The sequence below is a fragment of the Borostomias antarcticus genome (genome assembly GCF_949987555.1).
Source record: "Borostomias antarcticus genome assembly, chromosome: 11".
NCBI classification, from domain to species: Eukaryota; Metazoa; Chordata; class Actinopteri; order Stomiiformes; family Stomiidae; genus Borostomias; species Borostomias antarcticus.
Window position 1 is genome coordinate 20085175 of NC_140244.1, and position 17831 is coordinate 20103005.

The window sequence follows — 17831 nt, forward strand, 5'->3', positions numbered from 1 at the left end:
GCATATGTATTTCATCGAGCCACACTAAAATGTCTCTTGGAGCTATACCCAACATGCAACAGGAAGTCCGCCATTTTGCTCTTAATGTGCCATTTGTCCTTGTTTTGACCATTTCCATGCCTCGTACTTCGACGAACTCCTCCTACAGATTTCATCCGATCAACTTCATACTCGGTCAGCTTCATCTTAAGCCCTTTGTGATCAAAAGTTATCAAGAAAATTGAGTTTTCACCAAACACCCTTGCCGTGGCGCCCCGCCAAAGTTTGACATTTCGCCATAAAACACGATGTCCTCATAACTTCTCCATACATTATCCAATTTGTCCGATATATCTCACGCTTCATGACGGTTCTGTCGTGAACACATCTATGTGTCAGTATTGCGTCATACTTATAGCGCCACCTATTGGTGAAACAGTACGTCCTCATAACTCCTCCATACATTATCCGATTTGTCCGATATATCTCACGCTTCATGACGGTTCTGTCCTGAACACATCTATGTGTCAGTATTGCGTCATACTTATAGCGCCACCTATTGGTGAAACAGGAAGTCCTCATAACTCCTCCATACATTATCCGATTTGTCCTATTTATCTCACGCTTCATGACGGTTCTGTCCTGAACACATCTATGTGTCAGTATTGCGTCATACATATAGCGCCACCTATTGGTGAAACAGGAAGTCCTCATAACTCCTCCATACATTATCCGATTAGTCCGATTTATCTCACGATTCATGACGGTTCTGTCCTGAACACATCTATGTGTCAGTATTGCTTCATACTTATAGCGCCACCTATTGGTGAAACAGGAAGTCCTCATAACTCCTGCATACATCATCCGATTTGCACCAAATTGCTGACGCTTCATGAAGGTCACCTTCTGAACACATCTATGCGTCGGTATTGAGTTACACTTACAGCGCCACCTACTGGTGAAACAGGAAGTACTCATAACTCCTACATACATTATCCGATTTACTCCAAATTGCTCATGCTTGATGAAGGTCGCATCTTGAACACATCTGTAGGTCAGTATTGCGTCATACCTACAGCGCCACCTACTGCTTACAGGAAGTCCTCATAACTCCTACATACTTTGTCCGATTTACACAACATTTCTCACTCTTCATCAAGGTACTGTCCTGAACACATCTATGCGTCTGTATTGAGTCACGCTTAGAGCGCCACCTACTGGTGACAGGAAGTTTCTGTCAGTACTGGACACCAAAATAGCACACCCTTTAACGGCGCCACACCCCGACCCGCGTGGGGTGCGAGGGCCCGCTCACTGCTGCTCGCAGCACTAGTTACATATTGTTACAGGTAGGTGGGTTGGGTAGGTAGCTCCTTGTTGTGTTCAAAGGGGTGGTTTATTATATATAAAAAGCACAAATGAGCAAATTAAGCCCTTCTGATAGTGTTATGACATTCTGCTTAGTACTATAACAGAGTATGTGAATTGTGGCTATTGAGACAAATAGATTGATCCTAATGAAATCAACGGAATTAAAAATGTAATGAGTTATTTTTTAGAACTGCACATTTTCTAACAAAAAAAAAAAATGCTGCGAGATCCTAGAGGGATGTTCTATAGTCATTAGCATGGTTCTGACCTGGTTCTGGATGGGAGGTTCTCTAGTCATTAGCATGGTTCTGACCTGGTTCTTGCGGATCTGGATGGCTTTGGTGGGGTCGTCCTTGCAGTAGAAGCGGACATTATTGATAGGGTTTTTCTCCTTCATGCCATAGTCCATGTTGATGACCTGACACAGAAAGAGAGAGAGAAGAGAGAGAGAGAGAGAGAGAGAGAGAGAGAGAGGGAGAGGGAGAGGGAGAGGGGGAGAGAGAGAGAGAGAATGGTAATTAATCAAGGTTCAACAATGTGTCCATTGTTTAGTTTTGGAGAAGTAGGCGTGTTAAATTTAACGTCTCCTTTTCAACAAGTTGAGAATGTTCTCCTTTGATGTCTAGATCAAGATAACCACTCCCTTGCCCACGCCCTGGCAAAAAAATTCCCCTAGCCATGATGCTTTTTTTCGCTATGTTCAACTCCATTCACTTATGCTAAAAACATTAGCTATCAGAACAGTATCAGGATGTGAGGTACAGAAGAGAAAAAAACCAATTCAGTCCATCTGCCCCTTTTAAGAACAGATGACTACTGGTTATATTAGCTAGCTAGTTACTTTCATGAGGAGGTTATAGTTGTGCTTTTATCTTAAAGCAATACATAGCGTTTTCTTGTAACTGCGCCCCCACAGGCTCTGCGAGTAAGTGCACTGTCGTACTGTCGTAACGTTATCAGATTGTCTTTTTCTTTTTCTGGCTTCCTCCGTGATGTTTCGCTTCGGTTTTCTCACCTCCGCCATGATATCATTGAGCTAAAAAACGCATGATATCCATAGACGCCGGAATAGTTAGCTACTACTGTGGTGTTTAAGCACAACGTTGCGCATGCGCACTTCGACTGAATGCTGCGTCCTGGGGGCGCGAGTTTTAAAAGGTGATAAATGTCAATGTATTATCTTTCTGAGTAGACTGTTTGGACGATTCAGCTTACTTTTAGTAAATATAATTGGAGAATTAGCACCAGACATGTCTGTAAAGGTCCAAATATCGCGATGTATTGCTTTAATTTTAGTAGTACTTTTAGTACATTTTGAACATGCCGTATTAAGGTATATTGTGTATACTTTAGATATTGTATTGTCATGTGTTGTGTAATTTTTCACTGCAACAAACTGAATTTCCTTTCAGGGATAAATGAAGTGCATATCTATCAACAATTATTATTGGATAAATCAGCATCCTTACCTTAGCTATCAATACTTGATATAGGCCCTACTCAGTTATGCCAGGCTCACACTAGAGGGCCTTTGGGCCAATTCATCTCCGATTCACCCCTCCCGATAATCAGAGGAGTCTGGACTGGAACGTTGGTCGGTACCGATGTTGGGCCCAGATGATCTTGTAATGTGAGGGGTTTAATCTTAAAACCTCCCGATCGGCTCACAGAGCCATCGGAGCAGCCCCGATAATATCAAACATGTTTGATATTTAGATTAGTCACTACAAGCGAGACAAATGGTTCGTTGCTCCCTCTGGCCCAATAATATCCTATACTGTGTGATGAGAACATCATTTTTAAATCTTGTAGTGTGTGCTTGTTTGAGATTCGCGAGAACAACATCTGTTAAGATTCTCCTTATGTGTGTGGTGCAACCTGATTTCGAAATCGGTTAGGATGCTAAAAATCCTCTAGTGCGAGCCGGGCATTAGCTTGTGAAAATCCTGTCTCCCAACATGAGCGTGTATCATGGTGGTAGCTGCTATGGCAACAAACAACATGTGGAAAGTGGAGGCACAGTCTGACAGTTCTCATTACCAAGTCCATTTGTTTCAACCATGAAGTTTGGGTGAACTTTTATTGTAGGAAATGTAGGCTTAGAAAAATGTTTTTTAATATGCCTGAATAATTAAAAACAAACAAAAACATGTATTTTGTTGTTGCCTAAAGACAACTGGTAAGTTGCTTAGGGTTGGTTAGGGTTAGTAAATACTGTCATGTAAAGTCAAGGGCAGGTTAGGTAATATTGTCATGTACAGTCAAGGACAGGTTAGGTAATATTGTCATGTACAGTCAGTGGTTACTTCATAATGGAGAAAATGAAGGAAAGAAGAAGCACTGAACACTGAACACTCACATTGACTACAAAGTCCTCTGGCCGCAGACCGACATCTTGGAGGTCATTCTGAGGCCTGGATCTCGACACACGGAGTGCCCAATGCAGGAGCTTCTCCTGGGGGAGAGAAGGAAAGGGTGAGAGGGATCCCACCCATACAATTCACAGTTTTGTACGACCACACCATCCACAAAACACACACACTTGCACACGCACACACAACCACACCTGTGAGACCTCCAGAGGTTTCTCGGCCTGAGTCTGGCCAACACACTTGTAGAGGCGTCGGCAGGTGATGTTCTCTAGTATCTGTCTGGCCTCGGCCAGCTCAGGTGAGGAGGAGTAGAGGATCTGCTCAAACACATGGTCTACAGGAGGGCGGGGCAGAGGAAGAGAGAGGGAGGGAGAGAGAGGGAGAGAGAGAGAGGGAGGGAGAGAGAGGGAGGGAGAGAGAGGGAGCAAGAGAGAGGGAGGGAGAGAGAGGGAGGAAGAGAGAGGGAGGGAGAGAGAGGGAGGGAGGGAGAGGGAGGGAGGGAGAGAGGGAGAGAGACGGAGGGAGAGAGACGGAGGGAGAGAGACGGAGGGAGAGAGAGGGAGGAAGAGAGAGGGAGGGAGGGAGGGAGAGGCTACAGGTTAGACAGCATAATTAGGCATGATAAGGCTGAACATGCAGAGAAATGTAGTCTAAACAATGAGCATCTGTCATTGGCATCTGTGGAATAGTCTTCTTCTTAAGTGTTTCATTGTACATTTATCTTGTATATGTGACAAATAAAGATCCCTGAATCCTAATCTACCCCCGAACATCAAACAGAGCCAGAGGAGAGGTAGTACATAGAAAGCAGTACCTCTGGAGCTTAGTATCTTAGGTCTGTTCTCCCAACTCCTCTAGAGGGAGGAGTGTGGGTATAGATGAATAGAATATATAACTTTTTATTTTTATATAGGGTAAATTCTAATTTGACGGCTGTAGATTTTTTTTTTTTGTATTTTATATAATATTGATTGTGTGTCTGTTTTTATGGTATGCAATTTGATTGAAGTCAGTTATTTACTTTTTATTTTTTTCTTATTTTATAAAATGACTTGAATCTAACATTTTATATTTTGTTTACCAGCAAGGCTTGTATCGGGAATAAGCATTTTAAAATGCTTTCATGTGTCATCCTCAGGAAACGAGCAATCTTGTGACTTTTATATTCTCCTGAAAAAATGTCAATTAATCAATCAGGAATGATGAGGTGGGTGTAACGCCAAGTGCCTGTGGGAGCACCCGGACAAAGCCGGCATGGATGCCCAAGATTTCATAGTCCCTAATTAATCATGGGGTCAGCATGACAAACAGACTAACAAACGTTCTCTCTTCCTTCCTTCTGTGGAAATAAAGACCGCCCCACTCCCAGTCAGCTGACCTGTGAGTTTAGTGTAGGCCACCATGTCATCTATGGCTGTGGACATAGTGAACATCTTTCCACCCGAACCTTGAATCTTGATGTGTGGGTCTGCTTTGATGAAGGCTTCTGTGATCCTACATATTATACACAAGCGCACACACGCACACACACGCGCACACGCACACACACACAAAGTCAAATCACCTGTGAGTGCCACAGTGACAATAAAATATGTGAACAATAACAATCTGACAGAAGGAATGATAGTTTAATAATCCCTGAGGGGAAATTCCATTCCAAAAGGACACATCAATGTTGCAGACAAACAGGGTGAAAAAGTCTGAGCCATGAAAAGTGCCATGTGCCAAGAAACTTGTTTTCCCATCAAAACAAACAAGTACAAGTGTAGAAGCCTGTTGGAATCTTGCTGGCTGATGCTACGCCCCCGCCCCCCCCTCCCCAGCCCGCCCACCAACACACACTATCAAAAACATGAGTAGCAGCCTGTTGAGGTAGAGCACTCACATGGTCTCGATGATGTTTCCCACTTTGTGCTGGTAGGCCCGCCTGTGTAGGCAGTTCCTAGTGTGGAACATGTCGTACAGGTTACCCACTTCCTGTAGAGGGAGAAACACATTCACGTTCAAGTTAACAGATTAAGGTCAAATCCTATTTAAAGGTTACACATTTTATTTGTATAGCGCATTTCATACACAGAGGCAACACAATGCGCTTTACAGAGAGCAATGGGGTGGGGGGGAGGGCATAGGTCCCGCCCCTACATATTCCAGAGGGAAGCAAAAAAAAACAGTTCAACTGGGGGCCAGAAAAGTGAGCTGTAAAAATTATTCCCTGACCTCTCTCAACGAGACGATCCAGCAAGCTCCTGGACAATTTAAGAACATTTACAGAGCAATAAACACGGGCTAAATACTTCACAGGAGAGCCATGACTATCAGTAGAGTAGATAAATAGTTACAGAGATGTTACCTAAATGGTCGGCCATTATGAGTAAGATATCCCTGTCTATAGGATATTGTGAAGGAATAAGTGAAGGTTAAGTATTGGATTGGAGTCTATCCAATCTACTGTTGTCACCTTGTCTCTGGTGCAGATTAGCTTCTCCCCGTCCACCTCACAGACTCGGGCAAACTTGATGAAGCGATGGTAGTCAAAGTTGTTCTGGATGCCCAGGTGGTAGCAGTCCCTGTGTGTGTGTGTGTGTGTGTGTGTGTGTGTGTGTGTGTGTGTGTGTGTGTGTGTGTGTGTGTGTGAGGAAGGGGGTAAAAGATGTGTTAAATAATTACAGGACCCGAGGGGGGGGTCTTTATTGTGCCACACAGTGATCACATGTTAAATATCGTGAGGCGACAGGGGACACAGCACCACATGCAGCTTTCGCGGGCGGGTGGAGATTCTTCCATTGCTTCCATCCCAAGCGATCCCCCTCCAGGGGCAGCCAGGAGCAGTGGGCAGCCATCGTTCATGGCACCGTGCTCAGTCCAGGTCTTGGTCAGGGACCGGACTGAAGAGCCTCTGTTCTTCTGGATGTTTTTTGTATTGGGTTCTTTTTTGGAGGAAACCCTTGCGAACACCGCACGTTGTTTTTTTAAATATATATAAAGCCGGTTCAGGTGCTACGTTCACATCAACTTCATTGAAACAAATATCTCACCTGGCAAAGTAGTCCCATTTGTCAACATCAATGCCGTTTCTCTTGTTGGCTACGATCTCGTACAGGAAGGACTTCTCCTTGGACCTGCCTTTGTAGGGCCACTGAGGAAACAGCAGCAGGAAACACAAGGGGAATGAGAGACTGCTGCAACAGCTCTAGCTTTATTAGGGATGGTCATTTCAAAGTATTTTACTATTCAAACATTATTATGATTTTCTATTGGATATTTTGCATAGTCGTAATTTTTTTTAAATTCTGATGTGGGATTATTATGCAAATTAGCCTGAGCTAAATTACACATATCTTGTTTACAAATACATTGTCATCATACAAAGTCTGTTCATAAAGATAATGGAGAAACACACGATTGATTTATAGACAGAAAGAGACAAGAAAAGCCAGGTCTGTCAAAGGAAAGCCAAGCCAAGCTGTCAAAAATGGCAGCTGGTGATGGTGTAACTCACCGGCGCCCCCTGGCAGCGGGAGACGGTGGTGCTGTCCAGTGGTCCAGCGATCTGCTCCTTGATGAAGTCCAGGTCTTCAGGCAGCACCAGGCCATGCTGCTCCATCACTTCTGACAGCTTGTTCTCGTGCACCAGGTGGTCAAACATGGCCAGGGACGCCTTCTCATGCTGCCCAGCAGGGGGGAGGAGGGGGCACAGGTCAGAAACACTCACACACACACTCTCTCTGAACTCCTTGCACCCACCCTCTCCCAATGCAGATCGAACACACTCATAGCCACATGCAAAGACACATGGAGGTTGTCATTGCAATCCTCCTCCATGAAACTAAAGCAGAATGACTAACAGAAGCTTTGTAACCCTTAGTAAGTCTATTTCTTATTTTATGAAATTTTGTTATCTAAAATAGCCTGAATAAACGTCCTCTGTGAAGTACAAAGACTTGGGCGTTATTTCTTGCACGTTTCAGATGCCAGTTCTGTGGTCATAATTTATGTTAAACTACTTCTTATCACTAACCCTAATCAGCAGGAACACTTTAATCACCCCAGAGCACTTGTGGAGTGACAGAAGGAACTAGAAACACCAGAAAATGGCTGCCGTACTCTGAAACTATCTCTTTAAGGAGACACACTCTGGGTGGACATTTTCCGCCGCCATGGCGATAGGGTGGGCTTTCTTCTTACCAAGTCGTATGGGTAGTGTAAAAGTTTATAGATTGAAAATGTATATGATTGCTGAAATCGAGTTAATCGTTCATATTTGTATATTTTATGTAGTTATTTTCTATCCTGTATCTCAATGCACCATTCACATCATGTCCTGAGAAATATTTGGCCTTGAGCTGTACCCACCATTATCTGCCTCTTGCAACTGCTATGACGTTTGTTTGTGCCGCTAATGTAACATAATGTGAAGGGCGTATTCTTCTGAAGGGAGTACTCTGAGTACACTAAGCCAGAAGTACTCAAGACTGTTTTCTTCCACTACAGGAGGAATCACACACATTATTGATTCTAATACACAGCTGACCTGGGATAATAAAGGACGCAGTGCAAACCCTCACTGCCATGCCTCTGTATGTTTAATGCAATCAATTGGAACGTTCTTAAAAAGCTGTTAAATTTTAACCGTTCAAATAAAACGTCCTGCGTGCGAACAGAGCAGAGCAAACACTTGTAAAATGTCCGGTGTTACCGGTTATACCGGTGTTATCATGAGTTTATTAACCGGTGGGGAACATTTCTCACCATGAAATGCCTAGAGGCAAGCCAATCCTTGGTCAGAGGAAAAGGTTCAGGGACTGCTTTTTAATTAGAGAGGGGACCGATTCGATCAGGGATCGGGATCGGGCTCCGATACAGATGTGGTTCGGCCTGAAATCACCGATCCACGTACCGATCGAGATGACGTGAAAGGGTTCCAGTATTTATTCATAGGCTACAATTCACATTTCACTCAGTCCAGTGTCTAGTTCACAAAACTAGCCTACCTGTTTGCAAACGTTTGGTGCGAAAACGCAGAAAAATAGCCTGAATAAACGTTCTCTGTGAAGTACAAAGACTTGGGCATTATCTCTTGCACGTTTCAGATGCCAGATCTGTGGTCATAATTTATGTTAAACTACTTGTTATCACTAACCCTAATCAGCAGGAACACTTTAATCACCCCAGAGCACTTGTGGAGTGACAGAAGGAACTAGAAACACCAGAAAATGGCTGCCGTTCTCTGAAACTATCACTTTAAGGAGACACGCTCTGGGTGGACATTTTCCGCCGCCATGGCGATAGGGTGGGCTTTCTTCTTACCAAGTCGTATGGGTAGTGTAAAAGTTTATAGATTGAAAATGTATATGATTGATGAAATCGAGTTAATCGTTCATATTTGTATATTTTATGTAGTTATTTTCTATCCTGTGTCTCAATGCACCATTCACATCATGTCCTGAGAAATATTTGGCCTTGAGCTGTACCCACCATTATCTGCCTCTTGCACCTGCTATGACGTTTGTTTGTGAAGCTGTATGAACGTAATGTGAAGGGCGTATTCTTCTGAAGGGAGTACTCTGAGTACACTAAGCCAGAAGTACTCAAGACTGTTTTCTTCCACTACAGGAGGAATCACACACATTATTGATTCTAATACACAGCTGACCTGGGATAATAAAGGACGCAGTGCAAACCCTCACTGCCATGCCTCTGTATGTTTAATGCAATCAATTGGAACGTTCTTAAAAAGCTGTTCAATTTTAACCGTTCAAAGAAAATGTCCTGCGTGCGAACGGAGCAGAGCAAACGCTTGTAAAATGTCCGGTGTTACCGGTTATACCGGTGTTATCATGAGTTTATTAACTGGTGGGGACCATTTCTCACCATGAAATGCCTAGAGGCAAGCCAATCCTTTTAATTAGAGAGGGGACCGATTCGTTCAGGGATCGGGATCGGGCTCCGATACAGATGTGGTTCGGCCTGACATCACCGATCCACGTACCGATCGAGATGACGTGAAAGGGCTCCAGTATTTATTCATAGGCTACAATTTACATTTCACTCAGTCCAGTGTCTAGTTCACAAAACTAGCCTACCTGTTTGCAAACGTTTGGTGCGAAAACGCAGAAAAATGTTATTTTTTTTAAGTTTGCAAAGAATTTGCGAGTGAATGTGAATGTCTGGAGTTGCAAGCGCTGCTGGAGTCGGTTACATTAGACGGTGGCGGAGGATTTCCAAAAGCCCCTTTTTGGCAATATTTTGGATTTAAACCCAATGTTAACAGGGAACCTGATAACATAATGAGGCCGTCTGTAAACTAGAGCTATTTCTCCCTCTGCCTACTCTTGACACGTTGCTCTCTACTGAGGCGGAGACCCACTCTGCTGCGCGTGTGGAGTGAGTGACAGAAGAGCAGAGCAGACAGGGGGTCTCATCCCAAACTTATATTATATACTTATGTTATTTTTATTTGATGAACGTGGGCGCTGATACACAAAAATGAATATATAGTAGGATTCAAGTATTCTTTCATTGTTAGACCTACATATTATATACAAGTAGGCAGATGTTAAATTATTGTTTTGGCTCATTAACCTTGCAGCAACTACAAGATACAAGATATCCTAATAATCAAAAAAACTGTTCAATTCATTACAGTAGCAATACAGTAGAGACAATAATATGGTGTGTGCAAAGTGCATAAAGAGTATGTCAATGATAATAATTCATGAAGTTAATGATAAATAATTATTCAAGAAAAAAGACTGCTAGTATCGGTATCGGATCAGTATCGGCAGATGTCCAAATTCAGGTATCAGAATCGGATCGGAACTGAAAAAGTGGATCGGTGCATTTCTATTTTGAATTGCCTCGATCATTCTGAAACATAACAGGTTTCAGGTGTGTGTGTGTGTGTGTGTGTGTGTGAGCGTGCATGCCACTGCTTGCTGGATTGTGGAGGAGGAACAGAAAACAAGCAAATACACCAGTGTTCCTCCCTCACTTGAACTCTGCCTAGAAGATGTCCGTCTCTACTGCTTTCCCAGACGGATCCAGAGGGTTTGGATAAAGCAGAGGAAAAAGAGGAAGAGAGGCAGACAAGTCTTTACCTTCCATGTGATTCCTGGGCGGACTTTGGGGATGAACATCCCATCGAACATATGGGAGAAAGGGCCATGTCCTGGATAGAGAAGAAAGGAAGTGTTATGCACTCATGATGGGAATAGTGTGGGATGTGCGTGTGGGGTGTGTGTGTGTGTGTGTGTGTGTGTGTTCTCCTCCGAGGGTTAGGTGTTTGTGTTCTCAGAGAGTTTGGTTTAGGTTTGTGTGTTCTCACAGGATTAGGTTTGTGTGTTCTCACAGGGTTAGGTTTGTGTGTTGTCCTCAAAGCGTTTGGGTTAGGTTTGTGTGTTGTCCTCAGAGTTTGGGTTAGGCGTGTGTGTGTTCTCACCTAGGTCGTGACAGAGGCCAGCGATCTGCACACACAGGATGTCTCTGGGGGTGATGAGGAGTTCTGGCTGCCTCTTATCCAGCTTTTGGACCAACCTCCCTGCCAGGTGGCCCACTCTAGATCAACACAACAACCATACAACAACCAGTTTACCACATAAAAATAACCAAAATCCATTTTCACAAAGATTTTAAATCTCTCAATTTTGTGCTTTTTATTTATTTTACCAAGTTTTGTTTTTCCAAGTTTGCAGATACATTCTCAGCATCATCATCACCATCATAATCAACACATTAATTTAGACACTGCACCTGCAGGTTGCCACTCCCACAACTACCGTAAATAGAAAAAACAGACAGAAAACAGAAGCTAAGAATCAAAAAGCTGCAGTGCTGCCTGCCAGCAAGACGAAGGCACCACTGACTGTGAGTGAAGTTGAGTGTTCATGAATTGGTTCCTCCGTGGTACCCTTCAAATCACCATGGCCGATCTAAGTTCTAGGTACAGGAAGAATGAAGTTCCTGGTAAATTATATAGGTTTTTCAGGTCTGTAAATGCCATTAGTGTCCATGATATGTCCTAGATTACGGATTCCAGGCTTTGACCACTGGATCGGACAATTATAGAGACAATTATGAAATATTGTGCAGTGTAATTGTCTTTATCATTTTGAAACTTAACAGGTTTCTCAGAAACACCTTTGGCCTTGGGAACTATTCAGATGACTAAGTCAGTTTGAACAAAGACCAGGGAGGGATGGAATGGTGGGTGTTGAGACATGTTTGACAAACACTTAATTGTGTGTGTATAAATGTGTGTGCATGTGTGTGTGTGCCACTGCTTGGTGGATTGAAGTATTGTGGAGGAACAACAAAACACAAATATAACAGTGTTTCTCATATAATTTGTTTCCCCAGACGGTTTTCAATTTTGCACCAAATGAATTTTGGTGCAAAATTAATTTGGTGCAAATCCTTTTGGTGTCTGGATTCCATGATTCCGTGTGTGTTCTCCACAGAAATCACAGGGCATAGGTTTACTTTGTGTAAACGCTGTGCTTCTGTGGAGAAAGGATCATAGCCTTGTAAAGTTATAATGGAGTTGCTGTTGCAATATAATGTAAATGATTTTATGAACGATTCCATGTTGGAAAATGAATGCAACTACAAAATATAGTTATGACTGACAAATTACAGGGCTGACAGTTAAATTTACTTGGCACGCACATGAGAGCTTTAAGTCATGGCAAACACTTCAGTCTGTGGTGGTCAGTGAACCATTTTTGGCTGCGACCAGCAGCCCTATAATTCGTTCGGTTGGTTGGTTCGCTCACAAAAATGTCCCCACCCTATGCAGGTGCGTATGTGGTTGCAGCTATTGTGCTTGTTGTGTAGATTTCGATCATGGAACTCGTCAATTAGTTTCTATTTTTAATGTTAGAGGTGATCCTTCATTCGTTTTTGCAGCCCTAGTTGGTAAAAGTGATCCCTCCTACCCTATGCAGTGCTCAAAGCGGTTATGGGAGGCTCCAGGAAAGACGAAGTAGGTCCCTCCCAGCTGCTTGATGTGGCGGAGTCTCTGGAACTGGGGCGTGTCGATGATGCGGATCAGGAGAGGGTGTATCTCCACATGACCATGGATGGGATCATTGAACACCTGAAAACAGGAAGCAGAACATGAATGCCTATATTATTACTACTCACTCAGACACTCCAAGTCTTTAAGGACTAAGGAAGTGAAACTGTTTTTGTGTTAGTAATTTTACTCCCGTCTCTCCCTTCCCAATTCTTAATTTATCTCTCAATCTATCCTCTCTCCATATCCACCTCTCTGTCTCTTTCTACTCTCTCCTTAGTATCTAGTAATTTTACCAGAGCCTGGTTCCATTCAGATGTTTAGCAAACTCCAGGCACTTTTAAAAAGTAGGTTTTTTTATCCAGCATTTTGTCTGATCTTTACCTAGAGAGCCAATTGTTCTGGAGGGCACTGCGTTGGAGTCTTAACAGTGGCAGAGTGAGAGGGAACAATAGGATGGCCACAGCAACAGGACAGAGAAAACAGACAACGAACCTGCTACCCAACGAACCTGCTACCCAACGAACCTGCTACCCAACAAACCTGCTACCCAACAAACCTGCTACCCAACGAAACCTGCTACCCAACGAACCTGCTACCCAACGAAACCTGCAACCCAACGAAACCTGCTACCCAACGAACCTGCTACCCAACGAAACCTGCTACCCAACGAAACCTTCTACCCAACGAAACCTGCTACCCAACGAAACCTGCTACCCAACGAACCTGCTACCTAACAAACCTGCTACCCAAGACAGTTCTCCTACTAGATGTGCTGAGGTGATTCCTTCTCTTCAAATAGATCTCATGCCACCAACTGGTCTGTATCCCCTCTCTGTCTGAATCTTTTAAAAAGTCTACCTAATGAAAGTACAACACTATGGTCAATCACATACTACAATAATTCCATACATTTGTATTCTTACATTTTTATTCTTTGTGCCAGCTTCTGCTATATCAACCCCTCCCCTCCCCCCCTTCACACTCATGTATCCTGTGAAGTAATGTCTGAGTCTGATCAGTATTTAGAAATATACCAGATTAATTATGTGAAACCAAGCATAACCTTATACCCACGATGACAGCAAGTTGACTTGTGTCCCCGAGGCCTGGGGAGCCTGCTACCCACTTCCCCTGGTGGCCTGGGTGGTAAATTAACACACGCTATGCTGAGACAGCACAATTGTATCTGTTGGAACCAAACTAACCTTTGACATATCTGATGGGCGGGTAGACTGACCAAGATCCTAAACTAACATGATCTTGTCTCGGGGCTCGCTCTCTCACTCTGTTCTCACTTTGAGGGGCGAACATTTCTTGAGAAATGTACCGGTATTTGATTTAATAAACTTACTTATTACTTTCTGAATGTTGGCATTCAATATCTTTCCAAAGAACACCTTGCTCTTGTGAATTTCCACCACAGCTCAACACAGTTACATAGAAACACACACAAACACTGAAACTCAACCAATGGGAAAGAGCCTTCATTCAATTTAAACAACAGCTTTCTAGTTACCGCCATCACTAGAGATGCACCGATCCACTTTTTTTCATTTCCAATCCGATTCTGATACCCTGTTTGCTTTTGATGTCTTCTTGTTTTGTTGTTCTGCGTTGTGTTTTTTTTTTTACGTTCAACAAAGAGGTGCAGCACCATCTAACTATAGACACATTTAGTCCGGTCTTCTTGTGAAATAAGAATCACTGAAGAAATTACTCCAACAAAGGATAGGAGACAGCGACAGATATAGGTTTATTACAGAGGTTCAGCATACAAGACACTTTCTGCCTGGTCTACAGTAAGTTCCTCTCTCTGCCTGCATGGCTGCCGTTCTCCAAATCAGCTCCCAAGGTCTTGGTGTTATTAGTGTCCATGATATGTCCTTGATTACGCATTCCAGGCTTTGACCACTGGATCGGACAATTATAGAGACAATTATTATGAAATAATGTGCAGTTTAATTGTCTCAATCATTTTGAAACATAACAGGTTTCAACACAAAAAACCTTTGGCCTTGGGAACTATTCAGATGACTAAGTCAGTTTGAACAAAGACCAGGGAGGGATGGAATGGTGGGTGTTGAGACATGCTTGAGAAACACTTAATTGTGTGTGTATAAATGTGTGTGCATGTGTGTGTGCCACTGCTTGGTGGATTGAAGTATTGTGGAGGAACAACAAAACACAAATATACCAGTGTTTCTCATATAATTTGTATTCTGCCTAGAAGATCAATACAGGTGTTTGTGCACGCCATTTTGTTCCCCCAGACGGTTTTCAATTTTGCACCAAATGAATTTTGGTGCAAAATTAATTTGGTGCAAATCCTTTTGGTGCCTGGATTCCGTGACTCTGTATGTGTTCTCCACGGAAATAGGTTTATTACATAAGTTCAGCATACAAGACACTGTCTGCCTGGTCTGCAGTAAGTCCCTCTCTCTGCCTGCGTGGCTGCCGTTCTCCAAATCAACCAAAGTCTTGATGTTATTCTTACGTAGACTCCTTCCTGCCTCCCTCTCTGCGTAACACCTCAGTTACTAGATAAAGGGTGCCAAGGTCTTTCTACTCCTCCGAGATATCCCCAGTAGGCCTTGTGAGATAGGGCCCAGTCACCCATGGCAACTAAACATCTGTCCAGACTACTTCACGTTTACCCATAGAGTGGAATTTAACCTATACCCCTTAAGGAGAGTAAATCCTGTAACCTATACCCCTTAAGGAGAGTAAATCTCTGGTTTGGTGGGGGTGGCTTTCCCTGCCGTGGCACCCAAGAGTGACCCTCACTGACCCTTCCACACTAGGCCTCTGCAGCACACGCACACAGGCAGCCACCTCATCTCTCTAGCTCAGTGTCCCTAGTACAAAGCAACAGAAATGCTTATAAAACAGTATTACTAAAGTTTCACTTAGTTACACAGGGAGCTGCCATCTTGTTCATGACTTCCAGAGCACGGACTGCCTGCAACGTGAATTGTAGCCTATGATTGAATTAATGAATATCGGAGCCCTTTCACTTCATCTGGATCGGCGACGTCAGACCGATACCTGATGCGTCAACCACGTCTGGATCGGAGTCCGATCCCGATACTGGATCGGATCAGTCCCGTCTCTATCTCTCTATCCATCACTAGACTTTGAAGAGGAAGCAGCATTGAAGTCTGCAACGTTAATACCTTGTAAGTCTGAGCCGTTATCTGCCAGAGCTTCCGTAGGCTGTGCAGGATCCGCAGACGCGTGCCAAGATGTCTGAGGGAGGGAGCGAGGGCAGAAGAAGAAGTGAGAGAGAGAGAAACAGCGATAGAAGTGGGTGGTAATATAGCAGAACTAATAGACAAGCATAACCACAAACCACAACAAATAACTTAACGAAATTAAGTTACTGTAAATATCACTATAAAAGACATCACACTTGTGTGGTGATACAGTATACCACAGAGTTGGCATCAGAATATAACAAAATGAAGTTACTACTATAAAAGACTGCGCACTTGTGTGGTGGTATACCACAGAGTTGGCATTAAGTTGAGTGGCATAGTTCATCAACCACATGCCACTTGGAAGACAGTGCTGTGCACACAAACTCACTCAGTCACACAAACAGACAGGCACATGTAGCCCACAGCACACACCCTTACCCTATACCCAGCTTCTCCAGCTGTGTTTCAGTGAGGTCGCTTAACCCCACTCCTGTGATCTGGTGCTCTGTGGGAACAACGGGAACAGCCGGTTGATAGGGGTGTGTGTGGGGGGGGGGGTATTTAGTATGAGATGGGTAACTATATGCAAAGGTACATGCTGCATATCTACAGACTTCCCCCTGCTGATATAGTGAGCAGTAGACATGGTTATAACACTAACTTAGCCATCAATCTGAGTCATCCAGATATTCAGAGACGGGTACAACAGAGCCAGAAGCAAACTTGGCACGCGCATAACGAGAAGAACAGAGCTTTGACAGAGCTGTCGGTTTTCAGACTGTTTTTTTTTTTTTGTTGTTTTTTAATTTCATTTCAAACCTTTATTTATGCTCGAGAGGCACGAGGTTGCCCTCATTTACAGTGACGACGAGCGAACAAAACATAAACAACGACCAGGTTAATGTGCCGTTTTCCGATGCTTCGTTACAAATGCAATATTAATGGAGCATGATACAGGTCTACGCGGGGGTTGTCATACGCATAATTTGTTGCAAACAAAAGAACAAACTACCAGATAAATGTCAGTTCTTGGAACGTTATCTTGCTGGGTCAGGAGGGGGATGGACCAAACAGTTCGAAGCACGGTGGCTTGGCTGTCAATCTGGTTTTCTAGCCACAGTCCCAGCAAGGCGGGCGACTCTCTGTGCATTTGACATCGATAGCCTGGTAAATAGCTCTAACTAGATCACGCGTTTGCTGACTGAGCTTAGACCTAGCTAACACGAGCTAGTCGCTGTCATCTACTACGTTAGCTCCCATGGCTAGCTAGGTCGGTGAAAACTGGCTAACGTTAGGTAGCTAGTTAGATAGTGATCTAGATAGCTAGCTAGATAGATAACATAACACGCAACAGAAACGAACCTCTGAACTTCTCTTCCCATTCCCCGAGTCCCTCTCGACGCAAATAGCTGCAAGTGTCCTCCACATCCCAGCGCCTGAAATCCGCGTCCCGCCAGACAGCACGAGAGACCCGCTTCTCGGGAGTTTTGAAATTGTCAGCTGCTGGAAAATCCTCTCTTGGACGTTTTCGGCAATCCATTTTTATTAGGGATGGATTGAAGAGATTAGTTCAGCTGATAAACACGTTGGAGATCAGTGGTTTAATTCCCGCGTTCTTTCTCCGAATGAGCTGCTGACCGGTCCTCCCGAGTTTTTAAGCAAGTTGAACTTGATGGTGTTTCGCACTATTTTTGCTGAGGCGGGGCGTTGTGGTTTGTGGCGTACAACGTTTTGTAGCCCGGGGTAGCACGCCTGGTCGGAGCTTAAAATGCATATCGCTTCAACGCATCGCTACAGGAATAGATTTAATAACTTGAATTTGATAGAGGTTACCATATCAAATAGCATAGCCTTCGCCAATCTTCACTCTCATTGCAACCTTTTCCCATATCCATA

General features: G+C 43.6%; 1 protein-coding gene across 1 annotated transcript in view; it reads right to left on the bottom strand.

The window, feature by feature from the left end:
- The window catches only part of samhd1 (SAM domain and HD domain 1), a 34574-nt gene extending 17024 nt beyond the window's left edge, over positions 1 to 17550 (bottom strand). Inside the window, exons 1-14 of the mRNA XM_084445616.1 lie at positions 17298 to 17550; positions 16374 to 16440; positions 15912 to 15984; positions 12656 to 12816; positions 11161 to 11276; positions 10820 to 10890; positions 7222 to 7389; positions 6758 to 6858; positions 6181 to 6289; positions 5608 to 5699; positions 5101 to 5216; positions 3917 to 4056; positions 3710 to 3805; positions 1664 to 1768 (exon numbers count right to left, since the gene is read on the bottom strand). Of these exons, the coding sequence (XP_084301742.1) occupies positions 1664 to 1768; positions 3710 to 3805; positions 3917 to 4056; positions 5101 to 5216; positions 5608 to 5699; positions 6181 to 6289; positions 6758 to 6858; positions 7222 to 7389; positions 10820 to 10890; positions 11161 to 11276; positions 12656 to 12816; positions 15912 to 15984; positions 16374 to 16440; positions 17298 to 17475 (1593 nt within the window). The 5' untranslated portion in view covers positions 17476 to 17550. The remainder of the gene's footprint in view (positions 1 to 1663; positions 1769 to 3709; positions 3806 to 3916; positions 4057 to 5100; positions 5217 to 5607; positions 5700 to 6180; positions 6290 to 6757; positions 6859 to 7221; positions 7390 to 10819; positions 10891 to 11160; positions 11277 to 12655; positions 12817 to 15911; positions 15985 to 16373; positions 16441 to 17297) is intronic.
- Between the last annotated feature and the right edge of the window lie 281 nt (positions 17551 to 17831).